The following is a 17,655-nucleotide window of genomic DNA, read 5'->3' on the forward strand; positions in this document are numbered from 1 at the left end:
AATGACGTAGACAAATGCTCATGTAGCCTTTACAGCTCATTTCATGGATTTTATTACCAAAGGAAAAATGAAGTCAGTCAGTCTCTCAATAGTGTCTGACAGTGAAGTCTAGAAAGTAAACAGGTTTCTACGCATAATTTGAATACTAGGTCACTGCTAACGTTTAAATTTCACAGATGGGACATACGTGACATATTCATAATTCCTGCAAATGGGATATAGTACCTTTTAGGTCGTTCAACCTTCCTATTACAGTTTCATGTGTCAACCTTTCAAAAATATTGCAGATATTCAGCAACTGCTTAAGGGGGAAATCTAGTGCTAGTGCTGTGCTAATCCCTCTATTGAGGAGGGGGTGCTGAAGGTGCAGCAGCATTGAGAGATTGGTGTGACGCAGGGACATCTTTTGGAGGAATCCCCTTACTCTTCATGAAGGCCAGGACCTGGTTTGGAACTTCAGCTAGAACATCCTTGGCCAGCTTGGCCTGACTCAGGTCCACGTTCCCTGCTGTAGCGTTGATGTAATCACGGAATGGTACAAACTGGAAATACAAGATAAAAGTTTAGATGTAGAAGATTAAGCAAGCAGCTTTAAAGCCCCACTGCACTACTTATAGCTACTTGCACCCTCTATATAGCAAACAATGCCTAATCGGTGCCTGCATGTTGGTCCCCCATAATCCTTTTTTTCTTATGTTAATTGAGAGTTGATTTTATGAGATAACCACCTGTAAGTGACCTTGCAGGGAGGGCTAATCCCCCTTGGCCCAACTAGTACAGACAGGCTTTAATGTTACAATAGCTCAATAATTATATAGAGCACAGCACACAATATCATGTTTATTCCTATATTGCATGTAACACCACTGGAAACAAAGTAATATTATGGACAATAAAACTTAATCTTGAGTGAACAGAAGAATATTGAACAGCTAAATTACTCTTCATGTATATATCTCTAGCGCTTAGAGGCTTTGGTGGTAAGTGCTTTATAAGCACCATTTTTATTATTATTATTTATTATTTATTTATTATTATTATTTATTATCATTCATTATTATTATTTATTATTTATTATTTATTTATTATTATTATTTATTATCATTCATTATTATTATTCTGAATTGATACAAATGTTTCCTACCTGTACTATGTCTCTCTGCGCTACATGACCCCGGCAAGATAAAGCCTTCTGATCGGCATCCAGCTCCTCCATTGCTGAAAGTGAAAAGATGACACATGAAACAGGTTTACACGTGTATATACTCAGACTGAATTTTTACAGAACAGGGAATCAATTACTATTCCATATTTTCCTTTCTTAGCGCCACATCTATCGACTTATTCTAGTTTGTTTGTTTTATTTATTCACCATGTAAAATAATTGTTTACAGATACAATTCAGTGGGTTACATCGAGATGTAATACATACGGTAGTAGGAACAGTGCATAAACGAAAAATGTTTGAAGCTCAACGTCTGAAATGGTTTCGTTTGTATTAAAAGGAAAATCAACCCAAATAGACAACTTCTCTAAAAGAAAGCAGAAAAATCAGAGAAGCAAACTGATGAAAGTTTCAATTAAATCTGATTAAATGTAAAAAAAGTTGTGAATTTTTGAAAGTTGTAATCACTATATGTGTGGGCATTTCAAATTGGCTGAAGTGGTATAGTGTGACTAATGTCAATGTGATGTTGTGCGTAATTGCCTATTTGGTGCTTACCATCAAACTCTGCGGCGCCCACTCCTACAATGATGATGGACATGGGTAGCCTACTGGCCTGTGAAGAGAAATAGAAGAGAATCATCCTCAATATAATGTCAGCCTTTTAAAATTATGAGAAAATGTGTTCTACTCGAACAGTAAATACCAGTTTCAGAGAACTTGCCTCATAGGGCCAGGGGTTTGGATACTGAAAATTCTGATTTGATACCCTGTTACAGATACCGTATTAACTTTTGAGTGCAATATCTGCAGGCACTTCCTTTTTAAACATAACAATAATTTTATGTAATCATTTCAACAATTTGTGATGAATGTACCTTCCCCTCCTACATCACATTAAAAAAAAAATTAAGCAAACAAACAAAAAACTTAAAATAGTAAATTTCAAAACATATTGGTACATTTGAAAATCAATGAATTATTAAAAAAAAATACATTTAAATCGAGATAACCTTGAATAATACCCCGATATAAATTTGATCATCTGTACTTACGTTGATAACAGCCATCTTGGTCATCTCCATATCTGATATGACTCCATCAGTGATGATGAGAAGAACAAAATAATTGGAACCATCTGGATACTGCTGGGCAAACCTATAAGAAGGGGAAAAACAGTGAAGTTTTTAAAAAAAATAGAACCTTTGAGTTTTCCAATAGGTATTTGACTTTTACATTCAAGAATATTACATACCGGTACCGGTATTCCCTATGTTGATCAAGAACTGGTAAATGGGATACTTGTAGGGGAAGAATTTCTTTGATTATGAGAGGTCAGATTTACAACACAGCATGGTGGCTATGAGTGTGGTCTAATAATCATTTCGTCTACTTATCATCCGGTCTAATGACCATTTAAGCTACTAGTCATTTGGTCTAATTTCATTTTGGTCTAATATCTCTAATGAGTCTACTACCCATGTGGTCTAATGTCCAATAAGTCTACTACCCATTTGGTCAATTGCTCATTTAGTCCTATTTACAGTCAGTCTAGGTCCCAGTTGGCCTAATGTCCATTTTGTCTACTCTCAACATGGTATAATTATCATTTAATCATAAATAATAAAAATAATCAAACAAATATTAGACTTTATGGATAGTAGACGAAATGGGTATTAAACAAACAGGGTATTATACTACCTGGTTATTAGACTAAATGAACTATATACCAAATGGGTAGTAGACTTCTTGGGGATTATACCAAATTATACCAGATTAAATTAGTATAAATGGTCATTAGACCAAATGATTAATGATTATTAATCCATGGGGATTGACTAGCTAGGTGTAGACCATTATAGACTAACTGGGTAGCAGACAAACAAGTATAGACCAAATGCCAATTCACAGACTGGAACACTAGCGTAAGGAACAACGAGTGCTTTAAAAGATGTATCTTCACTACGATACAACTTCTTCTCTTGCTTACTTTGCTACATGGTTGATGACTGGTGAGAAGTTTGTAGGACCGTGAAGCTGGACCTGAGAGATGCAGGATTTATATGCTTGAAGGATACCTTGTAGACCGCATACAAAAGGGTTCTGAGCATTGAAGGTCTGTAAAAATGGACACAAGAAGAAAACAGAAGCGTCTAGCTATCACAGATTGCTTAGTCATTGATCTTTAAAGCCCCACTGCACTACTTGCGCCCTCTATATAGAAAACAATGCCTAATCGGTGCCTGTTATTGGTCCCCCATGATCCTCTTTTTCTTATGTTAATTGAGAGCGGATTTGATAAGATAACCACCTGTCAGTGATCTTGCAGGGAGGTCAATTAGACCAAGGCCAAACTAGTACAGACGGGCTTTAATACTACAAATGAGAATACATAAAGTAGAACAATTTGTTACATGAGAGTCTTTTGAAATTTAAAATAAAAATACAGCTTGTATATAATACAAGAGACAAGAGACAGATCATGTAATACTTCTATCCAATAACTCACCACTGGGAATTCATGTGAGACCTGCCCATTTGGAGGTATCTTAGCCCCGAAGCCTAGGACCGGGAAGAGTTTATCAGAGTCATAATCTTGAATAATTTCTCCGACCGACATGATGGCTTGTTCATAGTGATTAGGACTGTAGGGGTTGATGTAATGCAGGGAGTTGGTGCGATTGGGATTACCTGTCGGCAAAGAAACATATAAATATGAGAATGGTTAACTGACTTAGAACAAAAATGGTTAAAAATTCTTATGATCAACTTCACAAATTTCCTAAACCTTTGCCATATCTTAAAGGACAATAAAAACAACCTTAGAGATTAACACAGGCAAATATTATCAATCATGTGAAACATATGCATTCAATTCTATATGCTTTTGCGGCATGTTCTATCACACATAAATGCATATTGGAACCAATCAAAACCACAAACAAAGGACTTAGAAGACATTTATATCCAATTTTGAAATTTGCATTTTATTATTTGTGCCTACCATTGGAAGCAGTGAAGTCAATCGCAACGGTGAAGTTGATCTGCATTCCACCTGAGATGTAGTCTAAGAAGCTAGGCTTCTTCTCCACAGAACAACTCACAAGATCAATTGTACCAGAGTTCTTGTATCCCTTCTTCTTTGCAGCTTTCTTCGGATTAATGAGCTAACAGATAAGACAGAAATATTACATATACCTGCATCAAATATCATCTTTTCCTTCTTTTAAACTAAAAACTGTATTACAGCAAACAGAGTGGTTTGAACATGCACACAACAAAAGATGCAAAGATACAAAAAGATGAGTCTTTGCATGAAACTAATGTCTTTTGGAAGATCATGAACACCATTCTTAGGGTATATGTCCCATAATTATATCGTTTTTGTATAGCTAACCTAACCTCCATAAAGAAAAAATGAGTTTACGTTCCAAAAATTTGGACAATAAGCTGTTTATCAATTGGCAATAATCCATTACGAACACCTTTTTTTTTTTTATATGTTTCATTTCATGACGATAAGTTAAATTAACTGATGTCTTCCATAATGACTGTATTTGTGATAACAGAACCTGTGGCATCCACCTCTGGTTCCATTACTTGATCAAAGCAGACAAAGAGGTAATTTACAAAATTTGCCTGTCTCCACCCAGGTGATGTGGTAAATAGTTTCCAAATAAGAAGAACTTTGTTGACTGATTGAGCATCTTACAGTGGAAGTTGGTAATTGAACCAAAGAAGATGAAGAGTTAATTTACATTTGCCTGTCTCAACCCAGGTAATGAAGTAAATAGATTCCTAATAGGGAAAACTAGCTCCTTGACTGCACGAGCATCTTACAGTTGAAAGTTGGTAGTATCAGATACATTATTCAGCACATTGCCACCTCGTGATAAAGTGCTTTAATCATTGTTTATGAATATTGATTGATGATAATTATGACTGTCATTACCTCAAAGGAACCTCTGCCTTCCGTCAGCTGTCTCATGTTTGTGTTGAATTGTCCAATCAGATCATGGCTGTTAAATTGTAAGCAAACAGAATGCAATTGTATTTATCATTTCACAGATGAAAGATATTACTTACATATTCATAAATCTATATATCATTTAATTCTCTTGTGATCTAAAAGACATTTGACTAGTCTTGTTCTTTGTAAATAGTGTAAATAGTTCAAAGCCCTTTAGGAATTTAATTTGTCATATATTATATATTTGAAAGGTGTTGTAACAATTCAAGCTCTATTTTCTTATGTTTCATCACCTTTGTGTGTTCATTCTTTAAACTGTATAATAGTTGCAAGTTGCAACTTGTCTTTGGTAAAACATTCTTTTCATGTGTAGTCAATTCAAATGGATTGTAAAATTGAAAATGATTTGTTACACCATATTCTTTTTAACCCCAATGAATCGTGAACATGCGTCCATAAATAAATAAATAAAGATTGGGAGAGGAAGAAATATTACGTGTGACAGAGACGAGTGTCATGATAGTGGGGTGGTAGGGAGCCTACAACCTCAAAAGTCTGATATAGGAGGTGTAATCAAAGTCTCTTGCAAAACTATGCAAAGAAGATTGGGAGAACAGGGAAGAAAAGGATGGCAAGAATATACAAAGATAGTGGAGTAGGGGATCTTTAAAGAAATATCATGTGAAATCCATTCCATGTAACACAAGTCAAGGTTTATGACAGATTCACTTGCCACTTGACTACTTGAAGTAATCGTCCCCAAATACTCCACTTTTCAAAGTTATTTTTTAAATAAGCCGTGTCAACAAATTTACCTTCCATCACTGTCCCAGTCAAAGCATTCGACCTTGATAGTTCTATCAAGGTCACCGTTACACAGAACTCTAACCATGACTGAGAAAGGTCTCCATACTGGGTCTAGAGTGTTCTTGATCACTTCCGTCTTGTGGCAGATTGTAAAACTGTATTGAACAAACATATTTCATTATCAGTTCTCGAAACATAATGTATAAAAAGAAATAAAGTCAATAATAAGCCTGATATTGCTGTTGATAATACATGACTATTACATGGCTGTTACATTAGGGTCCAAAGTACAGTAGTCATAAACACAAACAGTACTTTTCCCCACTGAATAGAAATATGTCCCTACTTCAAACATTTAATTCTGTCTGTTCCCTCTATTTAATACAATAAGTGCATCCTTCCATTATTTGGTACATGATGCTTTGTGCAAAATTGCAAGTGTGGACAACGAGGGACCATGCAGAGAGTCAAAGAAAGCAATCCATATGTTAATTAATATCTGCCACTCTCCATCTTGGTGTAAATTAATGGGTACCCAATCCGCTGCATGGAGCGCTACATATTCATTTATTGGCCTTGAATGCATTAATAATGCTGGGGCACCGGAATTGTCATTGTGATGAACACGAGCACTATACAAGAACCAAGCATTGTGCCCTAGCTATTATTCATTATCAAAGACACAATCGCAAACAATGCCAGAACTTTACAACTTTAAAAACATGTCGGCAGCATTAATGCTGAATCAAACATTCAAAGTCCATGTAATCACCTCATATCCTCGTTGCATCTGTAGAATACAAGAAATGGGTCCGACTTTCCTAGGAAATCCTTTTTATCGAGTTTCCTTCCTTTGAAATTGAGGTGGGCCTCATCCTTCATGATATTAAGAGAAAAACAGTTCATGAATGTAAAAGAATGATATTCATGATTTATTGCTTCACCAATATGGCCTTACCACATACGTATCATCATGCACAGTGAACTTACCACTGACATTTATTTTTTGCTGAGATATATGTGTTAGTCATCTGAAAACAATGTTAAACATGTATGTCCAGGGAGTGTTTCTTAAAGACTAAGATCAGTCTAAGAAACTAAGTTGGACTTGAACTATATCCTTATGGCAGGCCGTTCATGCCATTTGTTCCTCTAACCATTCCTGGCATTGGTTTCCCAAGGGACATACAAATCGTGGTCACAAATCTAGAGAATTTACATTTTTTGATGGTTCATTAATGAACGAAAAAATATTATCTGAAAATCATAATTTCTAAGGGTTTTCCCCTCCAATTTTACATCTGGTTTAATACGTTTTAAGGGCATAAATCGCATACCATACTATAATTCCAAGTATTAAATATAACCTCGGTTTTAAATGTAAATATTAACTTTTCTTCTTCAACAATGAACTATCAAAAATGTAAATTCTGTAGATTTTCGATGTCCCTTGAAAGACCAATGGTGAGAACAACCAATCTTAGTCTTTGTGAAACACCCCCCAGGTATTCTATTATTTGAGTCCTTATCTCCATCTGAATTCAAAAATACAAATGCATTCTACTCTAATAGACCATTTTTGTAATGTAATTAAAACTTAATGCACAAATCTTTGTAAAGTGCCTGATCAGAAATTATTTCTTTCACCTGTATAAATAATTGTATTTCAATAGTTGGAATGTGAATTGCATACATTAATTGTTGCTAGGTAGGACAAACACTTAATTTTTGTCCTACCTAACAACATGTAATGCATGCAATTTGCATTCTGACTATTGAATGCCATTATTTGTAACAGGTGAATGAAAAAATTTGTAATGAGGCACTTTTCAATAATTTGTAATGAGGCACTTTACAATAATTTGTAATGAGGCTATTTACAAAGATTTGTAATGAGGCACTTTACAATAATTTGTTAACGAGGCACTTTACAATAATTTGTAATGAGGCTATTTACAAAGATTTGTAACGAGGCACTTTACAATAATTTGTAATGAGGCACTTTACAATAATTTGTAATGAGGCTATTTACAGAGATTGGTGCATTAAGTTTGATTATATTACAAAAATAGCTTATTTTAATCTTCTTTTATCAATGCATCTATGTATTATGATAAAAATGGTAATCCTATAAAACTTTGGGGTTTATTTTACCTTGCAATCACTGACTTCTTCCGCTGTTATTATTATTTTTCCACAAGATTTGTTGTCTTTATCTCTGCACAAAAACAAACAAACAAACATAAATAATTAATTCATTACAAATAAACAAATATAATGGATTGGTAGAGTAAATTAAAATCCATTTGACAAGAGTGTACATGGAGTGGCGGAGTATAAAGAATTATTTTTCACTTTGTATATTCTACTTGATTCACTTCGCTAAAAAAAAATCCAACATAAAGGCTATTTATAGACTTGGCCATATCTCACTTTTCTTTTACCTGCTGACTACTGAATTATATAATTACTATAGGCTTAATGCAGGGATCACCTGGTTCCAGTAAGCAATGGGAAAAGTACTAGAAATCTTACAAATATGCATTAAGGGAGTTAATGAAAGCTGTGCATAGGTTGTAAGCATTATTTTCTAAATAAGAATATAGAATCTGACTTCTCTATTAAAGCTTATCTGTACTACCATAGTTTATAGGAGGGATTAGACCACACTGCAAGGTCACTGGACAGGTGGTTATCTCATCAACTCAGCTCTCAATTAACAGCAGAAAAGGAGGATCATGGGGGACCAATGGTCACCGATTAGGCATTGTTTTCTATATAGAGGGAGCAAGTATAGCTACCAGTAGGACAGTGTGGCTTTAAGATATATCACAAGTTTTTGCGTTGTTTCGACTAGAACATATAACATTTCATTCAGCTTTTCATGTTAATCAGGCTTGAATCAAAGTTATTTATTGACCCTGACAATTGATCTGTACATTTCTGGAAGAAGTAAAGATACAGACCATTTTTGGATTACCAGTACTCACTTGAGATCTTTTTCTAGTCTATTGTTCATCGAGCCCAGGACTTCTCCCAGCGTTGTCTCAAGCCTTCCCAGAAAATCCTAAAGAGATGAAATATTAAATACATGTACATCATTCTTGCATACTTGATTCTTTCCTTCTCCATTGCTGTCTCTCTCCTCCCCCCCCCCCCCCCCCCACTTAAACCATTTCATCATCTCAATTCCAACATTCATACAAACTCAAATAATCTCTTTTTGTAGGCAATTAATTGTTTTGTTTGACAGCCCTTCAAAATTCACAATTGAAAACAGAAGTACCCTTAGAAAATGTTCATTCTGTCCTATTCAAACTGGCGTGAGAAGGGAAATATTTGTTTCACTTTCGAGTACAGATGTTACGTCAAACAGTGATTCCTCTCATATGACAATTGTAGATCCATCATAATATATAATATATAATAATATTCTGTTGTTTTTACAGCGCTCAATACATCGATCCAACAATGTGCCTAAGCGCTTTACAGATATATATATCATGAGATTCTTATCCGGAAGTCATGTATAATATTCATCTCTTGTTCCCTTTCACTTCAGCTATATTGAAGTAAGGAAATTCATTAGCTATCTCTTTTTCTCTCTCTTTCTCTCTCTTGTCTCTTTTCTTTGACATCCAGTATGATGTCTATGTCTGCTAGCAAAAATATACAGTTTTTATCTGAAATTTGTAATAATTGATAAATAATTGATATTCAATCTTGGCTGTGATTTCCCTTACAAAAAAACCTAATGGTAAATGAATGGTGTTTGAAAGGTAGCGTCAATGGTAAATGGTATTTCAATGGTGTGCCAGTGGTGGATTCTGTATGGTGAATGGTGTTTCAATGGTGGTGTATGATAGTGAATGGTGTTTCAATGGTAGAATCTGTATGGTGAATGGTGTTTCAATGGTGGAATTGTATGGTAAATGGTATTTCAATGGTGTGCCAATGGTGGATTCTGTATGGTGAATGTTGTTTCAATGGTGGTGTACGTATGATGGTGAATGTGGTTTCAATGGTAGAGTCTGTATGGTGAATGGTGTTTCAATGGTGGTGTATGATGGTGTATGATGATGAATGGTGTTTCAATGGTAGAGTCTGTATGGTAAATGGTATTTCAATGGTGAAATTGTATGGTGAATAGTATTTCAATGGTGTGCCACAATGGTGGATTCTGTATGGTGAATGGTGTTTCAATGGTGGTGTATGATGGTGAATGTGGTTTCAATGAGTCTGTATGGTGAATATGGTGTTTCAATGGTGGTGTATGATGGTGAATGGTGTTTCAATGGTAGAATCTGTATGGTGAATGGTGTTTCAATGATGAAATTGTATGGTGAATGGTATTTCAATGGTGGCGTTTGATGGTGAATGGTGTTTCAATGGTAGAGTCTGTATGATGAATGGCGTTTCAATGGTTGAATTGCATGGTCAATGGTGTTTCAATGAGGTGACTGATAGTGAATGGTGTTTCAATAGTAGAGTCTGTATGGTGAATGGTATTTTACTGGTAGTGACTTTGAGAAAACTAGATGTACCTTATACTTTGATCTACATTTTGCTCTGTGATTTCGCTTTTTTTTTCGTGAATTTTTTTTTTCATGATCAACTTTTAAAAGCTGACAAACTGCAAGGAATAATACCCTAGTCCTCAGGAACAATGAAGGATCTTTAGTTTTTTCTTCAATTTGGAGTAATTTTGGATCTGATATGTATCTCTTTACCATGAGTAACTGCTGTTTTGTGCCTGTGGTCCCACTTACATAACTCTGTGATGTACATTATTATACATTTACTTACATGAAGAGTTGAACAGCCTGTTATTGTTAATTAAAGCAGCTTATAAATCATTCTATTTCATTACAAAAATTAAAATATTACGGTTATTAGGGGCACACCTTTAGAAGTTTTATCAAGTTATTTATCAACAATTTTATTTCATTTCGTAAATACTCAATTAACAAATTTAAGTATGTGGATGAAATCCAATGAGTTAATATTAAATACTAATAAAACTAATTCTATTACGTTTGGAACTAAAACCAAAATTCCAATGGATTTAAATTTGTATTATTCAAATAAAAAACTAGATGGAATTCGACTGCGCGCAGTCGAAAATGATGCCTCCGTTATAGAGCAATTTTACAAACCAAAACAGAAAAAAAAAAATTGAATTCACGTTCAATGGTAATCCATTGACAGGTTCTCAGAATATTGTGATTACAAGCAATTTCTCATATACATATATGACCCTTTGATCTTTGACCTCATGACCATAAAATCTACTCAGTTCATTGGCTCTGCAAGATGTTTTGAGTTAAATAGTAATCCATCTGTCAGTTCTAATGAGAATGCGTTCACAAGCTATTTTTGCATACATAATGGGCCCATGACCTTTGACCTTTGACCTTATGAACCAAGAATCTACTCAGTTCATTGGCTCTGCAAGTAACAAACATGACCTAATTTTGGCATGAATCCATCAATCGGTTCTTGAGATAACGCGATCACAAGCTGTTTTTGCATTCATAATGTGTGCTGTGGCCTTTGACCTTTGACCTACGTGCTCCAAAATCTAATCAGATTGTCTTCCTATGGTGATACACACTATCATTAAGTTTGAAGTTTTTACATCTCCAGTGGTTCTTGAGATATCATGATAACAATCTCAATGTATGGAATTTCATAAGTTGACCTCTGTGACCCTTGACCTTTGACCTACGTGCTCCAAAATCTAATCAGATTGTTTTCCTATAGTGATACACACTATCACTAAGTTTGAAGTTTAAATCTCCAGTGGTTCTTGAGATATCATGATAACAATCTCAATGTATGGAATTTCATAAGTTGACCTCTGTGACCCTTGACCTTTGACATACGTGCTCCAAAATCTAATCAGATTGTTTTCCTATAGTGATACACACTATCACTAAGTTTGAAGTTTAAATCTCCAGTGGTTCTTGAGATATCATGATAACAATCTCAATGTATGGAATTTCATAAGTTGACCTCTGTGACCCTTGACCTTTGACATACGTGCTCCAAAATCTAATCAGATCGTCTTCCTATGGTGATACATACTATCCTTAAGTTTGAAGTTTAAATCTCAAATGGTTCTTGAGATATCGCGCTAACAAACTCAATACAAGGAATTTCATAAGTTGACCTCTGTGACCTGTGACCTTTGACCTACGTACTCCAAAATCTAATCAGATCATCTTCCTATGGTGATATATACTATTCCCGAGTCTTAAGTTTAAATCTTAAATGGTTCTTGAGATATTGTGATAACGGTCAAACGGGACGGACGGACGGACGGACGGACGGACGGACGGACGGACGGACGTACGGACGGACAACCCGAAAACATGATGCCTCCGGCACCACCTTCGGTGGCGGAGGCATAAAAACTTGGGTGTCAAGTACAACATTTTTAGGAGTAATGGTAGATGAAAAACTATCTTGGAACCACCATAAAATCATCTTTGTAACACTTTATCTAAAAATATTGGTGTTTTATTCAGATTGAATTTATTACCTCAGACTGTTTTGAAAATGTATTTCATGCCCTGATTTCTTCCCATTTTAATTATTGTAATATTGTTTGGGGTTTCACTTCTAAATTATTGAACAAAATTATTAATTACAGAAACGTGGGATTCGCCTTAGTACACACTCTTTTTTATCTTTCTCACACTCTACCATTATTTAAAAAAATGCAAATCCTACCTATCCATGGTTTATTAACCTTTAATACTGCAATTTTCATTTTTCAACTGTCTCATAAACTTCTTCCTAAGATGTATGATGATTATTTTACTTTGAATTGTTCCATTCATAATTCCAATACTATAAAAAAAAAAAAAAAAAAAAAAAATTTTTTTTTTTTTTTTTTACAATGGTCAAATTATTTGGAATAACCTCCAAACTCATCTAAAAAATAGTAAGACCGTAAAACAGTTCAAACGATTAGTTAAACAACACCTACTGAATTCATAAAGGATAATATTTTGTTGATGTTTCCTATCTGGCAAATTTTGATGTTTTTGTTAAGATTTTTCTGTAATAATTTTTTGATATTTTTCTTACAATGTATAATATGTTATGTATATTCTTGTTATTTGTTAAGGGGTCACTTTCAACAAGCCAATTTAGTGCTTTTTATGACCCCGCCACTATTATTTATATGTATACATTATTGATTTGTAAATGTTTTTTTAAGTGGAAATGAAATGAATTTGAATTTATGGTATGTATACTGACTAAATCGTGAATGGTGTATACAGTGGAACATATGTCTTTGGTAAATGGTGTTTCAATGGTATAGTGATGAAATGATAATTGGCACATGTACTTTGATGGTATAGTTACTAAATTTTAAATGGTATTTCAATGGTAATTACTTAATGGTAAATAGTAGTGACTGGTAAATGGTATTTTAGTGTACTTTCTGTATGATGAATGGTGCTTCAAAGGTAATAATGATAATAAATACGGTGCTTATAAAGCGCTTACCGACATCTCTAAGTCCTAGACAAACAAAATACAATGATAAACAATAACATATCAAACAAAACAAAACAAATCAAATAAAATTACAAATTACAATACATATGAAATATATACATCAAAGTGAAAAGAGTAAGTTAATCAAAAGACGTTTGACTGACTATAACAAATTCGATATCTATATCTATAACAAATCTAACTACGACTATGGCAATATGTTATAGAAGTGAAAATCCGTTGCATGAAACTAATAACAAGGTGCTAGAGCTTGGGCACAGAAAGAAAATTTGGACACTAGCTGACTGGAACTAGATCGATGCATGGTCCATTCCGAAATTATTTAATGGGTGATATAGTCAATGTTTATGTTTCTGAAGTGTCAGGACACCTAACCCACCATCTATTTTCCCATCCAAACAGTACTGTTTCTTGATTGGAAAGGGTCTTTAATCAATGGTAGATTAATGGTACAAAATTTGCATATTTCATATTCAAATTTCAATGGTGTAAAAAGTTCCATTCATCTACCATTGGTGATTATGCAAATGAGCATCCAAAAAATTATTATTACGTTGATGGTATTTTACTGGTAGATGAATGGTGCCCATACGTTGCGAGCGTAATCTCAATGGTATCCGAATGGTATTTAAATGGTGTTTGTGAATGGTATGCGTATGGTATTTTCAGTGGTACTTCCGAATGGTATACCATTGGTATACCATTGAACATTTTTTTGTACGGGTTGTTCTTTTTATATGCCATTGATTGTTGTTATGTACATTTTCTAGAATATATTTAAGTAAATATCTGTTGAGAGCCAAGGGAGTACAAATAATACGGGTTTGGCATTCCTCTGGCTCTCAAAAGAGAGACTAAATTATATTACATTGTTATGTTATTCATGTTATTTGTAGTTATTTGTTTATGACATGTTAATGTACTTATATTTAATATATAAATGTGAGTCGTAAGATGATTTTCATGCCTTCCTTTTCATTTGTGCATGAAAAATTCAAGTGTCTTACATGTGCATCCAGAACAGATGTGGGTGAGTCTATGTCGTACCTAAACGAAGAAAAATGGAAAAAGATGTAGAGTACATACCAGTTAATACATGAAAAACTTGAGACATGAAATAAGGACGGCAAATCTCTATGCACATATCTTACAAACTAACTAATGAAGTTGCAAAAAGAAACATTTTCAACATGTATCATATGTCTTTGATGACTCCAAAATTAGCAGTCTGAAACTCAAAGGTATATTGTATCATGGGAAGGTATCATGTGACCATGCTTTTTGTATCAGACTACGAAAACATTGAAAGCAATCAACTGACCTTTTAGATGGATGAAAATACGGTAGCAGCAAAAAGCTAATTATGCATAATTTTTTAGATGCAAAAGTAATGCTATATCAAAAGATCTACAGTGAATAGATGGATGATGGATGACAGTGCAATTTCATACCACAGCACTACAGTACAAAAAAACTATTTTTTTAATTTATTTATTTTTTTTTTTTTTTTTGGGGGGGGTCACTTATCTAAGTCTACAAGATAATATGGCACCATCAAAAACAAAAATTACTCTCCAAACAAGTTTGATGCTGTAGCCAAACTATCACTCTAAAACTAACTACGGTACATTAGGTAATAAAACAAACTACGCTGTAGATATTACATGAGATGATAGCAAATACTTCAATTCCTTTTCATAAATCAAATAAGACGGGAGGATGGACGAGAGACTTACACTTCAAATTTGAGTCTTTGGCACTCTTCAAAGAGGTAGGTCATGTTGAATTTTTGAACAAAATCAGGATTTAGGTTGTTTTTGACTCGTTCTGTCCTTTCATACTGCAAAGCATTTACAAATCAATAATAACATGAATGAGAACATTTAATGATTAGAATCAATCTAATCATAATGACAGATGCAAGGGCTAAAAACATGGGCTAAAAACAGTACATGAACAAAAATTATTGCCAAACTTAAGACTAAAAACTTTGGATTTCCAAAAGAAAAAGAATGATTATAAAGAACTAGCTGTTGAATTTTTGAATATTTATTTTCCTAAGAGTTGTTTGCTGGCTTTCCTAAGCTAAACCTCTTTCCACTCGTTTGTATTTTTTTTAACTTACACAATTATAACTAAAAATGTGATAGACAAATCAAAATGCTTTTTTAATCCTCAAACATTTCCCCCCTCATGGATCTGCTGCTTTTTATTAAAACAGAAACTACTTTTAACAACAGATATCTACAAATTGTTCACTTTCGGTACTGTGCATAACTACAGAATTAAAATTGTTTTTTTTGCATGCATTAATTGAAACTACTTTAGAAATTGTGATATGAATTATGAGCTAGCTAGGGAAATATCTGAATAACACGACACCCTTTATAAACAATAATTATAACAGGATTAATTAATGCACTCATGTGTAATTATCAAACCTAATACTAAGAGTGTGGTCACAGTCTCCAAGAAATTCTCAGGATGGAAAGGAAAAATGAAAAGTGCAACAATTAAAAAGAATCATTGCTGGCTGTAACTGTGAGAAAATATTTCACTGTGCCAAGCAGTTAATGTGCATTTAAACATAATTTCTTGCAAAGAGGACTGCAATAGTTTATATAAATAATAAGATATATTTTTTTCTTTTTAAATCAAGTGCAAACAAACAAACAAACAAAAAACAATTACCTCATAGAATTGTTTAGATCCCATCTGTGTGGTGTAGAGAACACACACTGTAACAGAAAACAAAGATTTTCTTACTCAAAAGCACTAAAGAGCATCATAGTTTATAGCATACTGCTTTATCTGCATGACAATACAAAAGCTGAAATTATAAATAATTCACGTCTCTATAAAATCATCTAGATAGAGAAAAGGTGTTAATGAATTTTTGCAACAAATAAAATAACAACCCCCCAAATGTGAACATTGCCGTTATTGAAAGAGAAGATTCAGAAGAAACCACATGAATTTGCATACTTATGCATACTTATGAAGTTAGTGGTTCTGTACACAGTAGCCCAACTTAAAGAACAATAATTAAATATAAAATGAAACATATATAGTTTACTCACTTGGATCTGATTTTGAAAGAACATCTTTATCTTTGAGGTTTCTGTTTGAAGGCAAAGTAAATATAATATTTCATTGAATAATTAATCAATATTTTAAAACAAAAACTATGTTAATAAACAGCAGGTGTAACAGACCAGCATACAAATGATTAATGTATATACATTAAAAGGATCTACATGATCCACAGGATCCAAAGACTCTTAGCTGTTATATTTAGAGACTGCGTTGCTGTTGCCAATTTGACTCACAGATTTGAAGTATTTCATGAAAAGTTATAGACCTAGACCTTGATTAAAAAAAACTATAACTTTCTGTATTGTCCGATTTTTCTCAAACCTACGGCCTCACTGATCTGTTCTTCTCATTTTCTTCTTTGTATTAAAACAAACTTATTACCAAGGTGGACTTCCCCTTTAAGCAGACTGCATAGATTGCTCATGTAGCTAGGCCATATGTCATTTATGCGTGTGTGTGTGTTTTTTTTTTTTACAGACATGTATCAATCGTACTCGTAGACTATACACATTTTATAGCATGTGGGGCCGAACAAATTGAAGTGATTGTTTGAGGTGCAGAAAGCGCCGACTAAATTTCAACCATACCTGCATGACACTGAAATCTCGACTTGTGATGCTGCTACCCCAGCAGTTCCCGGTTGAAACGTACCAGTACCCGCCATCTTGCAGAGTCCAATGGATTTTACAGAGCGGCAGGCAATGAATAGTTCGGTCGAGTGTGCGTGTTGATGATATGTCAACACAACTGATTACAAGAAGCCACGCCCATCTCCGCTCTAGATATCGCAATACTGTCCGTATGGTAATCCCACTATACAAATACGTACACCGCATCGAGAGATAATTTTGACCGCATCATACATTGACGCACTCAAACGATGACTCAGATCAGCCTAATGACCACAGAATGGAAAATTTCAGACTTCAACATCATATATTCAAGAGATAATAAATATTATGCTGTTGGCTCGATCGGTCTTATTACAAACAGTCACTCCAAAGTTATTATTAAACAAACTAAAGATTATACCCACAGTGGAATTTATATGGCAAAACATTTTTCTCATATTGATAATGACAAG

The 17,655-nt window shown here is 34.0% G+C and overlaps 1 protein-coding gene across 1 annotated transcript; it reads right to left on the minus strand.

Annotated features, from left to right (window-relative positions):
* Positions 1-113: 113 nt before the first annotated feature.
* Positions 114-17,350, minus strand: LOC586076 (copine-8). Its single transcript, XM_785871.5, has 17 exons — positions 17,159-17,350; positions 16,556-16,596; positions 16,167-16,213; positions 15,212-15,315; positions 14,483-14,522; positions 8,933-9,009; positions 8,097-8,160; positions 6,715-6,818; positions 5,951-6,097; positions 5,118-5,184; positions 4,170-4,332; positions 3,675-3,856; positions 3,156-3,283; positions 2,221-2,323; positions 1,724-1,781; positions 1,145-1,218; positions 114-542 (listed from the first exon to the last, which is right to left on the minus strand). The coding sequence occupies exons 1-17, from the start codon at positions 17,233-17,235 to the stop codon at positions 342-344; spliced, it is 1,677 nt and encodes a 558-aa protein (XP_790964.3). The 5' UTR covers positions 17,236-17,350; the 3' UTR covers positions 114-341.
* Positions 17,351-17,655: the final 305 nt, after the last annotated feature.

The sequence above is a fragment of the Strongylocentrotus purpuratus genome, unplaced genomic scaffold (genome assembly GCF_000002235.5).
Source record: "Strongylocentrotus purpuratus isolate Spur 01 unplaced genomic scaffold, Spur_5.0 spur5_scaffold_6, whole genome shotgun sequence".
In the NCBI taxonomy this organism is placed as follows: domain Eukaryota; kingdom Metazoa; phylum Echinodermata; class Echinoidea; order Camarodonta; family Strongylocentrotidae; genus Strongylocentrotus; species Strongylocentrotus purpuratus.